The 15,451-nt window shown below is 49.5% G+C and overlaps 1 protein-coding gene across 1 annotated transcript; it reads left to right on the top strand.

Annotated features, from left to right (window-relative positions):
• The first annotated feature begins 3,476 nt into the window (after nt 1-3,476).
• Nucleotides 3,477-10,695, top strand: LOC115405208 (caytaxin-like). The gene is made up of 11 exons (XM_030114712.1): nt 3,477-3,597; nt 5,832-5,875; nt 6,790-7,017; nt 8,959-9,117; nt 9,207-9,309; nt 9,381-9,512; nt 9,592-9,678; nt 9,870-9,968; nt 10,322-10,357; nt 10,436-10,480; nt 10,644-10,695. Exons 1-11 carry the CDS (start codon nt 3,548-3,550, stop codon nt 10,678-10,680), a joined length of 1,020 nt encoding a protein of 339 aa, XP_029970572.1. The 5' UTR covers nt 3,477-3,547; the 3' UTR covers nt 10,681-10,695.
• Nucleotides 10,696-15,451: the final 4,756 nt, after the last annotated feature.

Raw genomic sequence — 15,451 nt, 5'->3', positions numbered from 1 at the left:
AGGGAGGGAGGGAGGAGAGAGAGAGAGAGAGAGAGAGAGAGAAGGGAGGGAGGGAGAAGGGAGAGCTCTGCACGTCACGACATGCAAACGAGAGAAAAGGGGTTGAAACGATGTGGAGGAGGGGTTTGACAGAGGGCGAGAGACGACTGTAGGAACGGTGAGAAAAATTGAGAGAGAGAGTGAGCGAGTGTGTGTGTGTGTGTGTGTGAGAGAGAGAGAGACGGAGAGGTAGATGCTGTTGCCAGGGAACCGCGCTGGAATAGAAATCCTCTCCAGGTCGCAGCGGCTGGACGACGGGCTCGGTGATGGACTGACTGGACCGGAGGTGAAGACGTCGAGCAGGCGGCGAGCCTCCTGAGAGAGTCAGCGGAGGTAGAGAGCCTTTTCATTACATAACCTCCATAACCGACTGACATCACCGCAGCGGGATTACTGCCCCGGGTGGGGGCTTTAGAGCTGGTGGAGGCGGCAGGCAGCGAGCGGGGGGAGATCATCGTGAGACCAGCTCGGATCAAACAGGGAGGAGGATTATGTTGGGTCCAAAAAGCAGAGCAGGATCCGAAAAGACGGACAACCGGGCCCTAATGAGTGATGATCCGTTTCTCCACAGGAAGACCATTTTCTCTCAGAGCCTCCATTAAGAGGACGGGAACTGCACAGCCCACCGCGGCCCAGAGGGTCCTGACAGGTTCTCCCTGATGTACAGAGCTGCGAGGAGCCTCTGGAGCCTCTGATCACTGTGAGTATTCTGTCTTCACACACACGGCAGGATGGATCCCCTCTGGAGGGAAACCCGGTCCAGCTCTGACACATCAACTCATAGCAGCAAGCCCAGAACAGCTGAGCTGAGCACTGCGAACACCGCCGTCTCCAGATAACGAAGCTAAAAGGAGTTTCACAAACTCAAACATGCTTTTATCCAACTAAATGTGAATATGAAGACTTTGCTTTCAGTTTGAAATCCTGAGTGTTTTACTGAGTTGTTGATAATGGCTCTAAAGAGCTCAGTGAAGACAGATGTTGATGGATCTGCCGTAGTTCAACCAAACCTTCATTAGGAAAACTGGGAAATTCATCCGACGCTTCCTGTTTAGTACGAGTGTGAGTTCACTCTCACACACTCCCGGGCATTACTGGAGTGTATGAACTCCAGAGTGACCACCAGGTGAGGACGAGATCAGTGACTTCAGGTTCATCACTCGACACCATGTAGCTGCTTCCATCAAACATCTAGAAGAAACATTAGCAGCAGGTGTCAGCTTGACCACGATCCACCAGTTTGGATCAATGAAAACGTCTTCAGTAGAAAAATGGATCTTCTCTCAGGTTTAATCATACCGACAATATGATACTCCAAAGGAGATTCGAGAGCTCTGGTCTGGTCTAACAGAGACTTGGAGTTGCCCCTGAAGAGCTGGAGGAAGGTGGAGGAGACACAGTCTGGACTTCTCTGTTCTCTTACTGCCTCCAGCACCTGGTGGAGAGTCATGGAGAAGGAACCAAACGTTGTGACTGTCAGACATTCCACTGCTCCACCGGATCAGGAGTGTGTTGGATGAGGACCGATGTTCATCATTACACCCCCCCTCCCCCGGAACATGTTCTGTGTGTTCTCAGTCTGTACTGTTCATCCCCCCTGTCGTCATGGTAACCACTCAAATGATCAATATTACCCAAAAGGATCCGCTCACAGCAGTCAAATCAGTCAATGAACGTTTCAGTATCAGAATGTGGCATTGAGGAAGAGATGATCCATCTTAATAAACCTTATTGATTTCTTCGTAATTCCATTTTGGTGATGAACATTTGGTTTCAGTCACCTGCAGGATTTTTCCTGAAACATGAAAACATGAAGCCAGCTGTAAATGTTGACCTCTGATCAACTGCTCCACTTGATTTGCTCCTCACTGGACTGAAAATCCACCTCAACAGATTAAAGTCGGTGCCATCAAAGTGTCTCTGTATGTCCAGCACAAAGAGTCACCCAACATTTGAAATCTGATGAAAAGTGACCAACTTCCTTCTTCTTCAAGGGGTTACATTTCTGCTAGTTTTGGCAAAACTGGCTAATTCTGAACTGAACATGTAATGTAAACGCTAAAAGAAAAGCAAAATAACTTCAAAGAACACCTTGAAGTTCTGAGAAACATAAAAACCATCACATATACCTTGGCAGAAAGTTGAAAAATGTTGTGTTTACTTCACACGGGAGGAGCCATTTTCCCCGTTGCCTTGGAAACGATGAACAGTCGCAGCTGGTTTAAGGCAGAGCTTCAAGACTCTTCCATTTCAGCGCATTTATAAAGCAGAAAACGATGGTTGACCTTAAATTCACCCCAAGCCTCTCAGAGCGCTTACTGGTTTAATTTCATGTCATCTGTTTGTTAATAATCTCGACTAAGTCCCGCCTCCTCGGGGGCGACGTTTCCAAACTACTCTGGCAATTTCAATTCAATTCAATTCAACTTGAAAAACTTGAATAGAGACAGCTGACAGATCCCAGTCACCCCCTGGTTCGGTGCGGCTCTGTGGAGCAGTGGACGAGTCACGGATGCTCCTGAAATAAATCCGAGTTGACATCACTCTAAAGAACAACAGATCGCAGCCAGTTCAGAACGTGGACATGCAGCATGTTTCCTCCATCACTTCCAATCTGATCACGACACGTCAGCAGCAGCGGCAGCAGCCTCAGGCCTTCACCTTTTAGCCCACTTCTCCCGACTGAAGCACATCAGTTCCGTCTCGCTGCACACACGGCCTGCAGCAGCCGGACTGGGATGGAGACGAGCCCTTTTCAAACGTCATTTGCTGCTCCGCTGATTGGACGGCTCGGCTCCCGGGAAGAGACGTGACGTAGCGATGGAGACTTGGCTTCAGGTGGCGAGGACGTGCCGCCCGTTTGTGGCGTCGGCAGGGTCTGCGTGTCGGAGCTGTGTTTCAGTCTGGAGCTGCAGGACGTCCAGTCGACTCAGCCTGGTCAACGTCTTACTGACACGGCGGCAATGCAGGAGCTGAACGACACTACAACCGGGAGTTTAAAACAGTCGGAATGACCAGGAAGTAGATCACAACTGCTGTTGGTGATGAAAATGGGGAGGAGGAGGAGAATGGTGACGATGGCCTTTATTTGAACATAGTGAATCACTCCCATGATTCGTGGCCGAGGGGGGCGAAAGCGGGAGACTTATCAAAGTGCTCTTTCCTACATTTCCCATCATGCACTTCACTTCAGATTCCTTTTTAATGGGACCAACAGCATGAACAACATGTGCTTGTCAGCTTGACACACTGCCCCGTCGGAGTGTTTTGACGTGTTGACTGGTTCGTCCATGTTTATGCTGCGTGTTGGAACTGGTCATGGGGCTGAACGCAACTGGTTAGATTAAAGGATTACATGGTAACCACCCACACCTTTCTGTTTCACACTCCACTCCTTGGCAACAGGCTCGGTTTGGAGTCGCATCAGAAAGTCTCGCACCGAACGGAGCATAGCGAGCGAAGCCCCGCACACCTCCACCGCACGGGAACAGCAGAGGCCAGGCCGCGCATGGACAGCATGGAGGTGAAGGACGAGTGGCAGGACGAGGACTTCCCCAGGTACGCTGTGTGTGTGTGTGTGTGTGTGTGTGTGTGTGTGTGTGTGTGTGTGTGTGTGTGTGTGTGTGTGTGTGTGTGTGTGTGTGTGTGTGTGTGTGTGTGTGGCCAGAGGAACATGTGAACATCTTCAGCTAAACTCCTGTTGACACCACAGCCATTCTAAATCAAGATGCAAAACTTCTGTTGTGTTTCTGGGGTCAGTTTACACAACAGCAGTGTTCAGAGCCACTGGAAACAACTTTTGAAAACAGCTCCACAGGTGGAGCTTTTTGAAAAGGCTCATACTGCTTTGAATGTGCTCAGTGGACGAACAATCAGATCCATGTTTCGCCAGTCCAGATTCTTCTGGGACAACACACTTAAAACATTAACAATGTAAAGACTGAAGTAAGCAAACGTGCCTGACTCTGCCCGCCAAGGGCGCCAAAACACTGCTGCGACGTGAGGTTATTCCCTGGTCGTGCGCGCTGACAACACAAAGCAAAGTGATATTCACATCTGCCAAGCTTACAAAGGTAATGACAAGGAGAAGCGGGGCTGGAGCCCGTGCATATCGTGCGTTCTGATCCAGGGAGAAGTCTAAACTGACAGCAGGTGGTGCCATTTTTAAATGCCCCCTGACAGGGACAACTTTCATTGGAAGTTAAAGCAAAAGCTGGTTCATTGAAAAAACCCAAACCAGAGTGCGTCAGCTACACTGAATATAGCCTATTCCGGTATAAAATGACGATGTAAAAGTCTAAAAACTTTATTCTAAATCAAGATTAAATTCCAATAATGCGGCCAGTTAATTCTCCTTTAGGAGTTGAATTATATGTAAATTTGGTGTGACGCTCCATTCCAAGATGGCGGCCCGCAGTTCGACTCATATGGAGACGATTTATTTAACTGAAGCTTTAGAAGAAAGTGATATAATGAAAAAAGTGGATGGACAAGAGCAGAACAATAAGGATATTTTCAAAGCTGTAGTATCAAAGTTATCAGTTCATTCAGTGTTTTTTGTGCCAGTGATCCTTGACGTCTCCAACAACTCATTAAGCTGGAAGACATGAAACAAGTTCAGGGCCGTCCGGTCTCTGTATGACCAAAGAAGGAGCCTGGTCCGCAATGCCGGCAGTAAGTCAGACCTGTTCCCGGTGCATGTTGGACTACGGCAAGGCTGCCCTTTGTCACCGGTTCAGTTCATCATTTTTATGGACAGAATTTCTAGGTGCAGCCGGGGGCCGGAGGGGGTCCGGTTTAGTAGCCACAGGATTTCGTCTCTGCTTTTTGCAGATGATGTTGTCCTGTTGGCTTCATGGAACCTGGACCTACAGCATGCACTGGGGCGGTTCGCAGTCGAGTGTGAAGCGACAGGGATGAGGATCAGCACCTCCAAATCCGAGGCCATGGTCCTCAACCAGAAGAAGGTGGCTTGCCCCCTCCAGGTCGGTGGAGAGACTCTGGCCCAAGTGGAGGAGTTTAAGTATCTTGGGGTCTTGTTCACGAGTGGGGGGAAGATGGAGCGTGAGATGGACAGGCGGATCGGTGCAGCGTCCGCAGTAATGCGGTCGTTGTATCAGTCCGTTGCGGTGAAGAAGGAGCTGAGCCGACAACCGAAGCTCTCGATTTACCGGTCAATCTACGTTGCCACCCTCACCTATGGTCATGAGCTTTGTGTCATGACCAAAAGGACAAGATTTCGGATACAAGCGGCCGAAATGAGTTTCCTTCGTAGGGTGGCTGGGCGCTCCCTTAGAGACAGGGGGAGGAGCTCAGTCACCAAGGAGGAGCTCGGAGTAGAGCCGCTACTCCTCTACATCGAGAGGAACCAGCTGAGGTGGCTCGGGCATCTGTTTAGGATGCCTCCTGGATGCCTCTCTGGGGAGGAGTTCCGGGCATGTCCCACCGGGAGGAGACCCCGGGGAAGACCCAGGACACGCCGGAGAGAATATGTCTCGCAGCTGGCCGGGGAACGCCTTGGGATCCTCCCAGAGGAGCTGGAGGAAGTGTCTGGGGACAGGGAAGTCTGGGCATCTCTGCTGCGACTGCTGCCCCGGATAAGCGGTAGAAAATGGATGGATGGACGGACATGAAACAGGATAAAAACTCGTTGTGCGTTGATTTTTTCCTAATGTTTGGGCTGTGTTCCAGTGTTGGACTGCAGTGTATTGAAGCGTCTTGAGTTTGGGGACCTTGGTTCAAGTTTCAGGAAGGGAAAGCAGACGTTGAGTGACTGGTGTGTTTGTGTGCAGGCCTCTGCCGGAGGATGGAGACGGCCTCACAGACAACAGAAGCAGTAAGTCCAACTCATCCACAGATTATCTCACTCTCAAATGCTGTAGTGGATACATGCTCATGTCTTTAGTTCTCTTACTGAACCACTGACCAGAGCCATTTGTTGGCAGATTATTGAGTTTATTTAGGTTATCGTATGGTTTGGACACCTTGTGGTGGTCATTACTCAGAGGTTTTATCTAGGTAGTGGACACACCTCCTGCCAGTCCATACAGGTTTTGTGGAGGAACATATCGGCCTTCACCACTTAATTTAATCTAAACTGAGCTGAGAGTCAGGGCCCGTTCAGTTCAGTTGAGTGTGTATTGATCAGCGCGACGCTGTGGGAAGAAGCTCAGAACACAACGGATGTGAGGATGAGGTGAGAGCTGTTGTCCATAATGGATGTGAGTTTGGCCAACATCCTCCTCTCACCCACATCCTCCACAGAGTCCAGTGGGCAGCCCAGGACAGAGCTGGCCCTCCTGACCAGCCTGTTGAGTCTCTTGCTGTCCTGCTCTGTGCTGCCCGGGACCCAGCAGACGGCGGCGTAGTGGATAGCAGAGGCTACCACAGAGTCATTTCAGTCAGAACCTACGAGAACCCAAAAGCAGACCGAGTCTCAGGTGAGGTTTTAGTTTGAGATCACACTAAAACGTTTATTTAAAAAGGTCTAATCAGGGCTTAGGAACCCAGATAAGCTGTGCCGAGAGCAGGACCAAAAACCAGCAGAAAGCCCAAAACCAAAGTAGAAGACCAGGAGTCCTGAGTGAGTCCTGGTAAAGGAGAGGAATAAATACTGAGAGGGGGAGAAGAGACGGCAGGTGATTGGGCCTACCTGTGTAGACCTGGTCCCCTAACATCTCCTGACCATGATCTGCGGTTCTGGACCTGTGTAGACCTGGTCCCCTAACATCTCCTGACCCTCTGCTCCAGATGCTCCCACCAGCCTGAACGTGGGCGAGTCCATGGCGCAGCGTAAGCGTCGCACCCTGGTGGCCCCGGAGCTGAACCTGTCCCTGGACCAGAGCGAGGGCTCGGTGCTCTCGGACGACTTGCTGGGGACTCCAGACGACCTGGACATCAACGTGGACGACATGGAGACGCCCGACGAGACCGACTCCCTGGAGTTCATCAACAACGGCAACGAGCTGGAGTGGGAAGGTCAGACAGGCGCGACTGGTTAAGTTAGCACTGCTGCAGTTCTGCTGTCCAATCAGCGATTGATGAACTTATCATTTAATTCACTGTGACGATGTAGCTTTAAATCATAGACGAGTCCCGTGGAGGTTTTAAAACAGATCCAGTTCATGTTTGATAGCATGGTGCTACATCTTGATGTTTGTTGGTGTGGTGCTATATGTTGGTGTTTAATAGTATGATGCTACATGTTGATGTTTGATAGCGGGGTCCTACTTGTTAGCATGGTGCTACATGTTAGCATGATGCTGCATGTTTATGTTTGATAGCGTGATGCTACATGTTGGTGTTTGATAGCGTGATGCTATAGAGATGGGAAGTGTGACGTCACAGCTGCAAAGAGTCATGGGATAGGGAGTCAGGTGCGCAGGCTGTTTGCATTCTACGATCAGGTAACAGCCGGGGAGTGTTTGCCAGGGGGATCTGTGCTTCAGGGATTATAACGCATCGGGACGCATCGGGGACCAGAGGACTGGGGATGTTTACGAGCCACGAGTAAACATCTGCTGCCAGCGGACGTGCGCCTTGGACCTTGGCAGGCTTTGGGGGCAAAACTTTGGACATTAAGGAGCATTTAAGGTCTATTTCATGACTTTCCACGTTTTGCGGCATTTTCTGTTAAAGTTATTAGGAGGAGCGCTGGAGCGACAAGTGGCTGGTTTTCTGTTGGGGGGTTTCTTGGTAAAATAAATGCTGGGTTTAGACTCACTTTTATGTTTCTAGTCTGCTTGTTAATCAGCCCTGCTGTGAGGTGTTTATCCGCCCGTGACTCGCTTTTGAAAAGACAGGCGAGTTGTTACAGACTGACCGATCTGGAAAGATACATAAGTGGAGAAGCTCTTGGTGTGTTAGAGGGAACTTTCTACCATGACATTTTATTTATTTATTTATTCATTTATTTATCAGGGACAATGCATATCTATCAACACTTCTTTTTCAGTAGTAGTGTAAACATGCCAGAGTTAGCCATGGAATAATTTACATTTGTATGATGAGGAAGCCTGCTCTCAGGCTTGGGGATCATTGAATAAATGTTATAGCCATGCTGTTGCAGTGCAGAGAGCATCCAAAGGAAAACTAAACAGTTGGTCAAGGATCTTGTCAAAGGAGTCACTCAGATTAAGAGTTTAGATGTGTGTGTGCTGAAAGTTCGGCAGTACGCTGATGTCCTTTGTCCAGTTGGCGTGCTTGTACGGGTCTGCTCCCTTCAGACATTGTACTTGTTCCTCATTCCCTTTCTTCGCCTTTTCTTCAAGTTTTTCTCTGTAGGGTTCTGCAGTGCTCTCTCTTGCTTCGTACACAGTTTTTTCTACCATCTAAACGTCCTTCTGTTTTATAAATTGCTGAATTGAGTAGTACGCTGTAATTACGTCGTAGTTAGCTCGCCAGTGATAGCGTTCGATTTCATTGTTTACATTTTCAGGCCTGCCTCGTCCATCATGCATTGCGTGTGGTCACGTGGTCTTCCCAGCTCTATACGTTGACATTTAATAGCATAACTTGTTAGCTTGGTGCTACATGTTGGGGTTGGCTAGCATGGTGCTACATGTTGATGTCTAATAATGTGATGCTACATGGTGACATTTGATAGCGTATTGTTACATGTTAGCATTGTGTTACATGTTGGCATGGTGCTACACGTTAGCGTGATTCTACATGTTATCATGGTGCTACATGTTATCGTGACTCTACATGTTATGCTACATGTTAGTGTGATGCTACATGTTGATGTTTGATAATATGTTGCTATATTGTTAGCATGGTGCTAGATGTTAGCGTGATTCTACATGTTATGCTACATGTTAGCGTGATGCTACATGTGGATGTTTGATGTTGATGCCTGTTCTTCAACCTGCTGTCATGACTGTGACGGTGATGTGGGAGTTTGTGGCCTTGCCGTTTCAGACGACACTCCCGTGGCGTCCGCCAAGCGTCTCCCCGGTGACACTGAAGAGGAGAGGGACTCGTCGGGCCGTCTGTGGCGGACGGTGATCATCGGCGACCAGGAGCAGAGAATCGACATGCAGGTCATCAGACCGTACCTGAGGGTGGTCACGCATGGAGGCGAGTTTCAACGGCTTCTGGAAGGAGAACACGGCAACGGTGACAGGAAACAGACCAGTCCTGACCGAGCTATGTCTCCTGTTTTTCAGGTTATTATGGCGAAGGACTGAACGCCATCATTGTGTTCGCGGCGTGTTACCTTCCTGACAGCAGCTGTGAAGACTACACCTACATCATGGAGAACCTCTTCCTGTAAGACCCTGCCGGAGGCTTGAGCGGCCCCTCCGTCAGCGCTTAGTGAAACATGGCTGGTTTTCTGTCAGGTACGTGGTGAGCAGCCTGGAGCTGCTGGTGGCTGAAGACTACATGATCATCTACCTGAACGGAGCCACGCCTCGCCGGAAGATGCCGGGAATCAGCTGGCTGAAGAGATGCTACCAGATGATTGACAGAAAGTGAGAGAGACTCGACGAAAACACTGGAGAGGATGAAGATTAACGGACCGTTACGCTAAAATCTTCATGTCTTCTGCAGACTGAGGAAGAACCTGAAATGTCTGATCATCGCTCACCCAACATGGTTCATCCGGACAGTTCTGGCCATCTCAAGACCGTTCATCAGGTGAGAATATGTCTGTGAAGACGTCAACAAAGAGATAATATATTCTAACGTCCTGGGTGGAAACAGGTTTGATGTTGGAGAATCATTCATTCCATTATAATCTCACCGTAGTGCTGGTGGAGAACATGCAGACTCCAGGAGTTTCTTCAGAGATGGTGGTTGTGGCAGTAAGAGCATGTTGTCGTCCACAGCGTCAAGTTCCTGGATAAGATCCGCTACGTTCACACGCTGGAGGAGCTGAGCCAGATGATCCCCATGGAGCACGTCCAGATTCCTGAGGGGGTGCTGCAGTGAGTAGAGCCAGCCACAGGGGGGCGCTCCTCGCTTGTCTCACACACATCCTGCTCTCTTAGAGCTCTCACACACACACACACACACACACACACACACACACACACACACACACACACACACACACACACACACACACACACACACACACATCTCCATGTTTCTCATCTGCTTCCTTTATATCATGCTCATGCAGACGACACTGTCATTTCTACATATAAAACTAATCAGACGTATTTCTTTGGCACTTTAGCAAAATTTGGAAACTATCACTTTTATTTTGCAAAGAAGTGTAATGGAAACGCAGCTGCCTTTACGGTCACTCAGATACTTTTATTGTGAAACCCTGCAGGTACGACGATGAGAAGGTGCGAGCTCAGAGAGAACGGTGAGTCCCTCTTCTGAGGATTCCTGCTGACTCCTGACATGCTGCTGACACCTCCTCCGTTTGCATTTCCCCCCGCAGACTGGAGCAGGAACAGCAGAGCAACTCAGCACCGTCTAAAGAAAGGTGACCCGGTTTCACAGGACACACACATACACACATACACTGTTTCAGCCACTTCACACACACACACTCATTCAGTCATCTGTGGCCCTGATGTGTTTTATGAAATGAGTGAACAAACAGGAAACGCTCAGACTGAAGGATTCACTCTGTGTTTTGATTCCAGGAAGTCAAAGATCACAGACCAAGGCCCAGAGTTCTGACATGAAGGTAAGAGGTCAACCTGATACAGTGACCCTGAATCAACCTACTGGATGGACGGCAGGGTCACTGTAATACTGTAACACACACACACACACACAAACACACACACACACACACACACACACACACACACACAGTGTGGCTCTGGTTTAACCTTAACACATTCAGATCCATGGGAAAACATGTAACCTGAGAAGACAGCTGCCTGAACAGAAGGTCAGAGGTCAGTACAGTATGTCAGTGACTCAGACTCAGGTACAGAAATGGAACTAGGTTCGTGATTTTCGGATTAAAAGCAGGGAGCGTTGTTGATCATGAGTTGCATCAGAAGCGCTCGGCCAGGCGTTAAGACTCTTCTGCAACGTCATGTTTCAGTTGCTGCACAGGAATTCATGAACCGACAGCCGATCCTCGAACTGCAGCCGTGTTACATAAAGCACAGCTGCTGCGCTCCTCAAACCCCCCATCCTCTATTTTTAATGAGCCGCTCGCAGAAGTGATCGGCTGCACGGCGCCTGTCAGTCAAGAATTGGGGGGAAATACCCAGCGCGGCTGGTTCAGGTTGGTCTGAGGATTATTTTGGGATCCCCACCCCGGTCTGTTGACCGCCCCCCTCGGACCTCGTGTTTCAAAGGAGCCGGCGGCTGGGCAGGGGGGGGAGTGGCCGACATCCCGGGAATGGCCGCCTCTTGACCAAACGCCAGCAGAGCGACCCGCAGGAACAGTGACACCCGATCCGAGCGTCTGCACACATGGGGACAGTAGATCTGAGGAGTCGCGCAAATGTTGTACGAGAGAATTAAACTTGGTGTATTTTGCGTTGCAGAGGTTTGAAGAGCCAGCGAGTCTCTGTCATTCAGACGGACGGCGGCGGTGCTCCAGACTCTGCAGGACAATCAGCGCACGTCTTCATGACGTGCGCGCTTTTAAAAACCCACGTTTTCAAAGTGTGATGAGTGACGTTTATGCATGAATCAATCATGAACCAGACGGCATCATCCGGGTAAACCAAAAGGGTGAAACCCTGCCGAGGCGACTTCCTGTCTGATTCACCAAGCCGTGCACAGAGAAACCAAGCCGTGCACGGGAGAGCTGCTCCTGCTGGGAACCCATGAGGATCAAACCTCTGATGACCTGCAGCGCTTCTCCCTCCTTCATCCTGACCGCCGCTACTTGGACGCTGGGTCTGCTGGAGGCAAATTCATGAAATGAAATCAATCAATGCAACGTTTGCAGCACAAGATTTTAAGAGGAAACGCAGAATTTTACTGTTTTCAACTCAGAAAAGTTTTGACACAAACATTCTGAAAACGTAACATGGAGACAGCTGGAACACGGAGAACATGGAGAACCAAACTCTAAACATTAACACCAGGAGAACATCAGGACAAGGAGAATCTGGACTGGGGCCAGGAGCAGAGTTTCCACCACTCAAGCATTTTCAGAAAGTTTAATTTTCTCTGTTTCCATGGAAATGGAGTCAGACTGTTTTCAAAAGGTGGAGTTTCCAGTTTCTCCATCCTCATATAAAAAAGAAACTCAAAATGAAATTTCCACGTTTCCTCTTGAAATCGTTGCCGTGTGAATGCGCTCTCTGTAAAAACCACTGAAGGTTTAGATTTTAAATCTGAAACAATAAACTACCGGAGGAAATATTGACGTTTGATACCCATAGTTGTTCCCACAGTTTAATGATGTGAAGAACAGAAGACAGTCCAGAACTCCAACAACATCTGGACCGCTGAGAACCAGCACCAGTGTGAGGGTGGGGGTGGAAGGGGGTGGTGGTGGTGTGGTAGGGGCCTCCACTGCTGGTGTTTGGTCACGTTGATGGTAGGGGGTGGCGGCGAATGGTGGTGGGTCATGTGGGTGGGGCTGGGTGGAGAGCTCATACACTTTGAAAACCTCCGAGTTAAACCAAAGCATCACAGATCTGCATGTCGGGTGGAGCTTCATCTGCTCCACCTTTATTCCCATTCAGGTTTTACAGAACAGTGTTTCTACTGAAGAACGATTCTCTTCAACCCCCCAGTCGATGTGACTGATGGTGGCATGCTCGTCTCCCCCCAAGACTCTGTTTCATCCCCCCCCCCGCTTTGATTAATGGTTCTTCAGTGTTCTTTTCCTTTGTGTTTAAAACTTTGAACAGATGTATTGCTCTGATTTAAATGGAATATATTTGATTAAGAAGAGAGAGTAAAGTGTTATTTATGGAAATGTGCCATTTACTGTTTGTAATAAAATATTGAAGGAGTGAAGTAACAGCTGGATTTGTCCTGGTGGTTCTTCGCTGTTCTCACATGTTCCACTACTCTGACCTGCAGCTCGTCCACATTCTTCAGATCAGCTGACTGTCCTCTGCTGCTCTGCGGGGACATTTTGGACGTCAGTCTTAAAGTGACCGCTCTTATTTTGAAATGCCTGGTTGGTTTAACCTGTCCTATTTCCAGGACGTGGAGGTACAGATGCGTTGCGGCGCTCTGGGGAGCTGCTGGGGGTCAAAGGTCATGCTCAGGGAGCCACAGTGGTGACGCGACTGCTGTGGGAGTCAAACCTGTACACTATTGAGGCCACAGCTGGTGCAGGCCACGACAGTGATCAAAGACACTGAAAATTGTCTGACTATGTTTCAGGTCGAAACAACACTTTCAGGAAGCACTCCGTTTGGAAGCACTGCTCCTAGTCCTGGGCTGTGTTCGAAACCGCATACTTACCTACTACTCATACCAACTGATTGAGTATGCAGTGCGTTCACACTGGCAGTATGTGATTTTGAGTATGCGAGAAGTTCGCGGATGCATACTGCATTCGCCAGAAATGTTGAGTATACATCGTGTGTTCACTACTCATACTGAAATTACCCAAGATGCAACGCAACGGACAGCGGTTGCGCCAGACAGAGCTTGCGCCGCCTGGCGGCCGGTGGGTGTGGTGGTGGTGGTGGTGGGGGGCTTGGTCCCGCGATCTGGGTCCAGCCCAGGAGGGTGTGAGAAACTCTGTGCTCGCCGGCGGGCCCGCTGCCGGGGGTGGCGCCGCACCGGGGGGCCCGGGGGTCCGCTGTCGGACCTCCGGAACCGACTCGGTGTGACACCGGGGGCCGGTCCGGTCGGACTGGCGGGGGCGGCCGCCGGTGTGATCCGCAGTCGCCTGCTGCCAAAGCCCGACTGGGCCTGGAGGCTGGGTCGCTGGGTCGGAGGGGCCCCCCGCCCGGCATGTTGCCCAGCGCTGTGGCCGCGGCGGGTCCGGGGTTCGTGTGTGCTCTGCTTCTCTCCCTGCTTCTCTGACACCTCCATGCTGGAGCCGCTCACTGCGGCTGGCTTAAATTTCTCCAAATTCGTCTGAACAAAATCATAAACGGTTGGTATTCGGACAAATAAATGACACACTCAGGCTCTAAACGACCACTTTGTCGCCTAATTTAAAAAAAAAAAAAAAAAATCTCGATAAAGTTATACATTTGAAGAGTTTAGAGGTAAAGTGAAATCAGCTTTAGCAGGTCGATTTTGCTCGGGGAGGAATGCAATGCATTGTGGGTTATTATGTAGTATGCTGTAGTGTAAACGGTTTGCATACTGTCTGATGGACTGGGTATCCAGTATGCAGTATGGGCAGTGTGAGTATGGAAGGATGTAGTAGGCAGTATGCAGTTTCGAACACAATTCTGGTCCTGGTCCTGGTCCTGGTTCTATCCCTGCTCCTGGTCCTGGTCTTGGTTCCAGTCCATACTCTCCTGGACTTGGTACTTTTAGAGTTGACAGTCACCATCATAACAATCCAATTCATTGTTCTGTCCATATTCTTCTCTGCAGTGTGTGTGTGGTTTCACTACAAACCGTTTTCAGAATGTTGTCATGTGGATGTGAATCTTTTGAGAAACAAAAATGCAGAACGGATGAGTTTTCACTTGAAACGACATATCAATGGAGCCTAAACGGGAATATAAAAGTCTATCGTCGTTCTTAAGGCACCATTGTTTCGTATGATCGTAACTTTAATGTAACTGTAACCTAACTTTATTTGGTTCTAATTTAATCCGAGAACCCTGAAACTGTCGCCTCGGCAGCAGTTCGAATGAGTTCAGGTCAACACTAGACAGCGTCTGCTGGTCCGAGTCCATCAAGAGGTCCAGCTGCCAGGTCCCAGGGCTACACATCGACCCTGTGGATGGGGTTCTCTGGGACACACCTAGACCCTGTGTATGGACTAGGACCGGGAAAAAATGACTCTTAGGTTGTGATATTAATAGTTGGTTATGTAAAGGTGCGTCTGGCTGCCACATGCTGCTCTCACATCGAACCACATGATTCTGTGCCCTGAACTCATCCTCACTCTAAATAAGACATGAGTCCGGCTCTCCACTTATGTCCATTTTGTGTTTACTAACAGCAGGTTCTCTGGAAACGGCGAAGCGGCTCGTCAGCAGGGCGGAAACAGAAAGCCATGTGCTCAGATAGCTGCAGCCAAAGTTCACATCCTTCACGCTTACAGTGCTGATAAAGGAGATGTGTGTGAAAAATACGAGGGCGGACCAGGGGGTGCAGAACACCCAGGGCCGATAAGAGCGCCCGACACCGGAGGAATTGTTTTTTATCGTACCTGAAGCTGCGCCTGGAGACACTGTGGTCACATGCTGGACTGTTCTCAGGGTTGCATCAGAAAAATGTGTGACGCAGCAGCAGACACAGCCGGCTAAATATAGTCCTGCCGGTTTTCACTCAGCCAGAGTTGTCTAAGCATGGAAATGTTCCTGCTGAAGCCTAAACAGTGTGG

This window comes from Salarias fasciatus, chromosome 18, assembly GCF_902148845.1.
Source record: "Salarias fasciatus chromosome 18, fSalaFa1.1, whole genome shotgun sequence".
In the NCBI taxonomy this organism is placed as follows: Eukaryota; Metazoa; Chordata; class Actinopteri; order Blenniiformes; family Blenniidae; genus Salarias; species Salarias fasciatus.
This window is presented reverse-complemented; position numbering and strand designations above follow the sequence as displayed.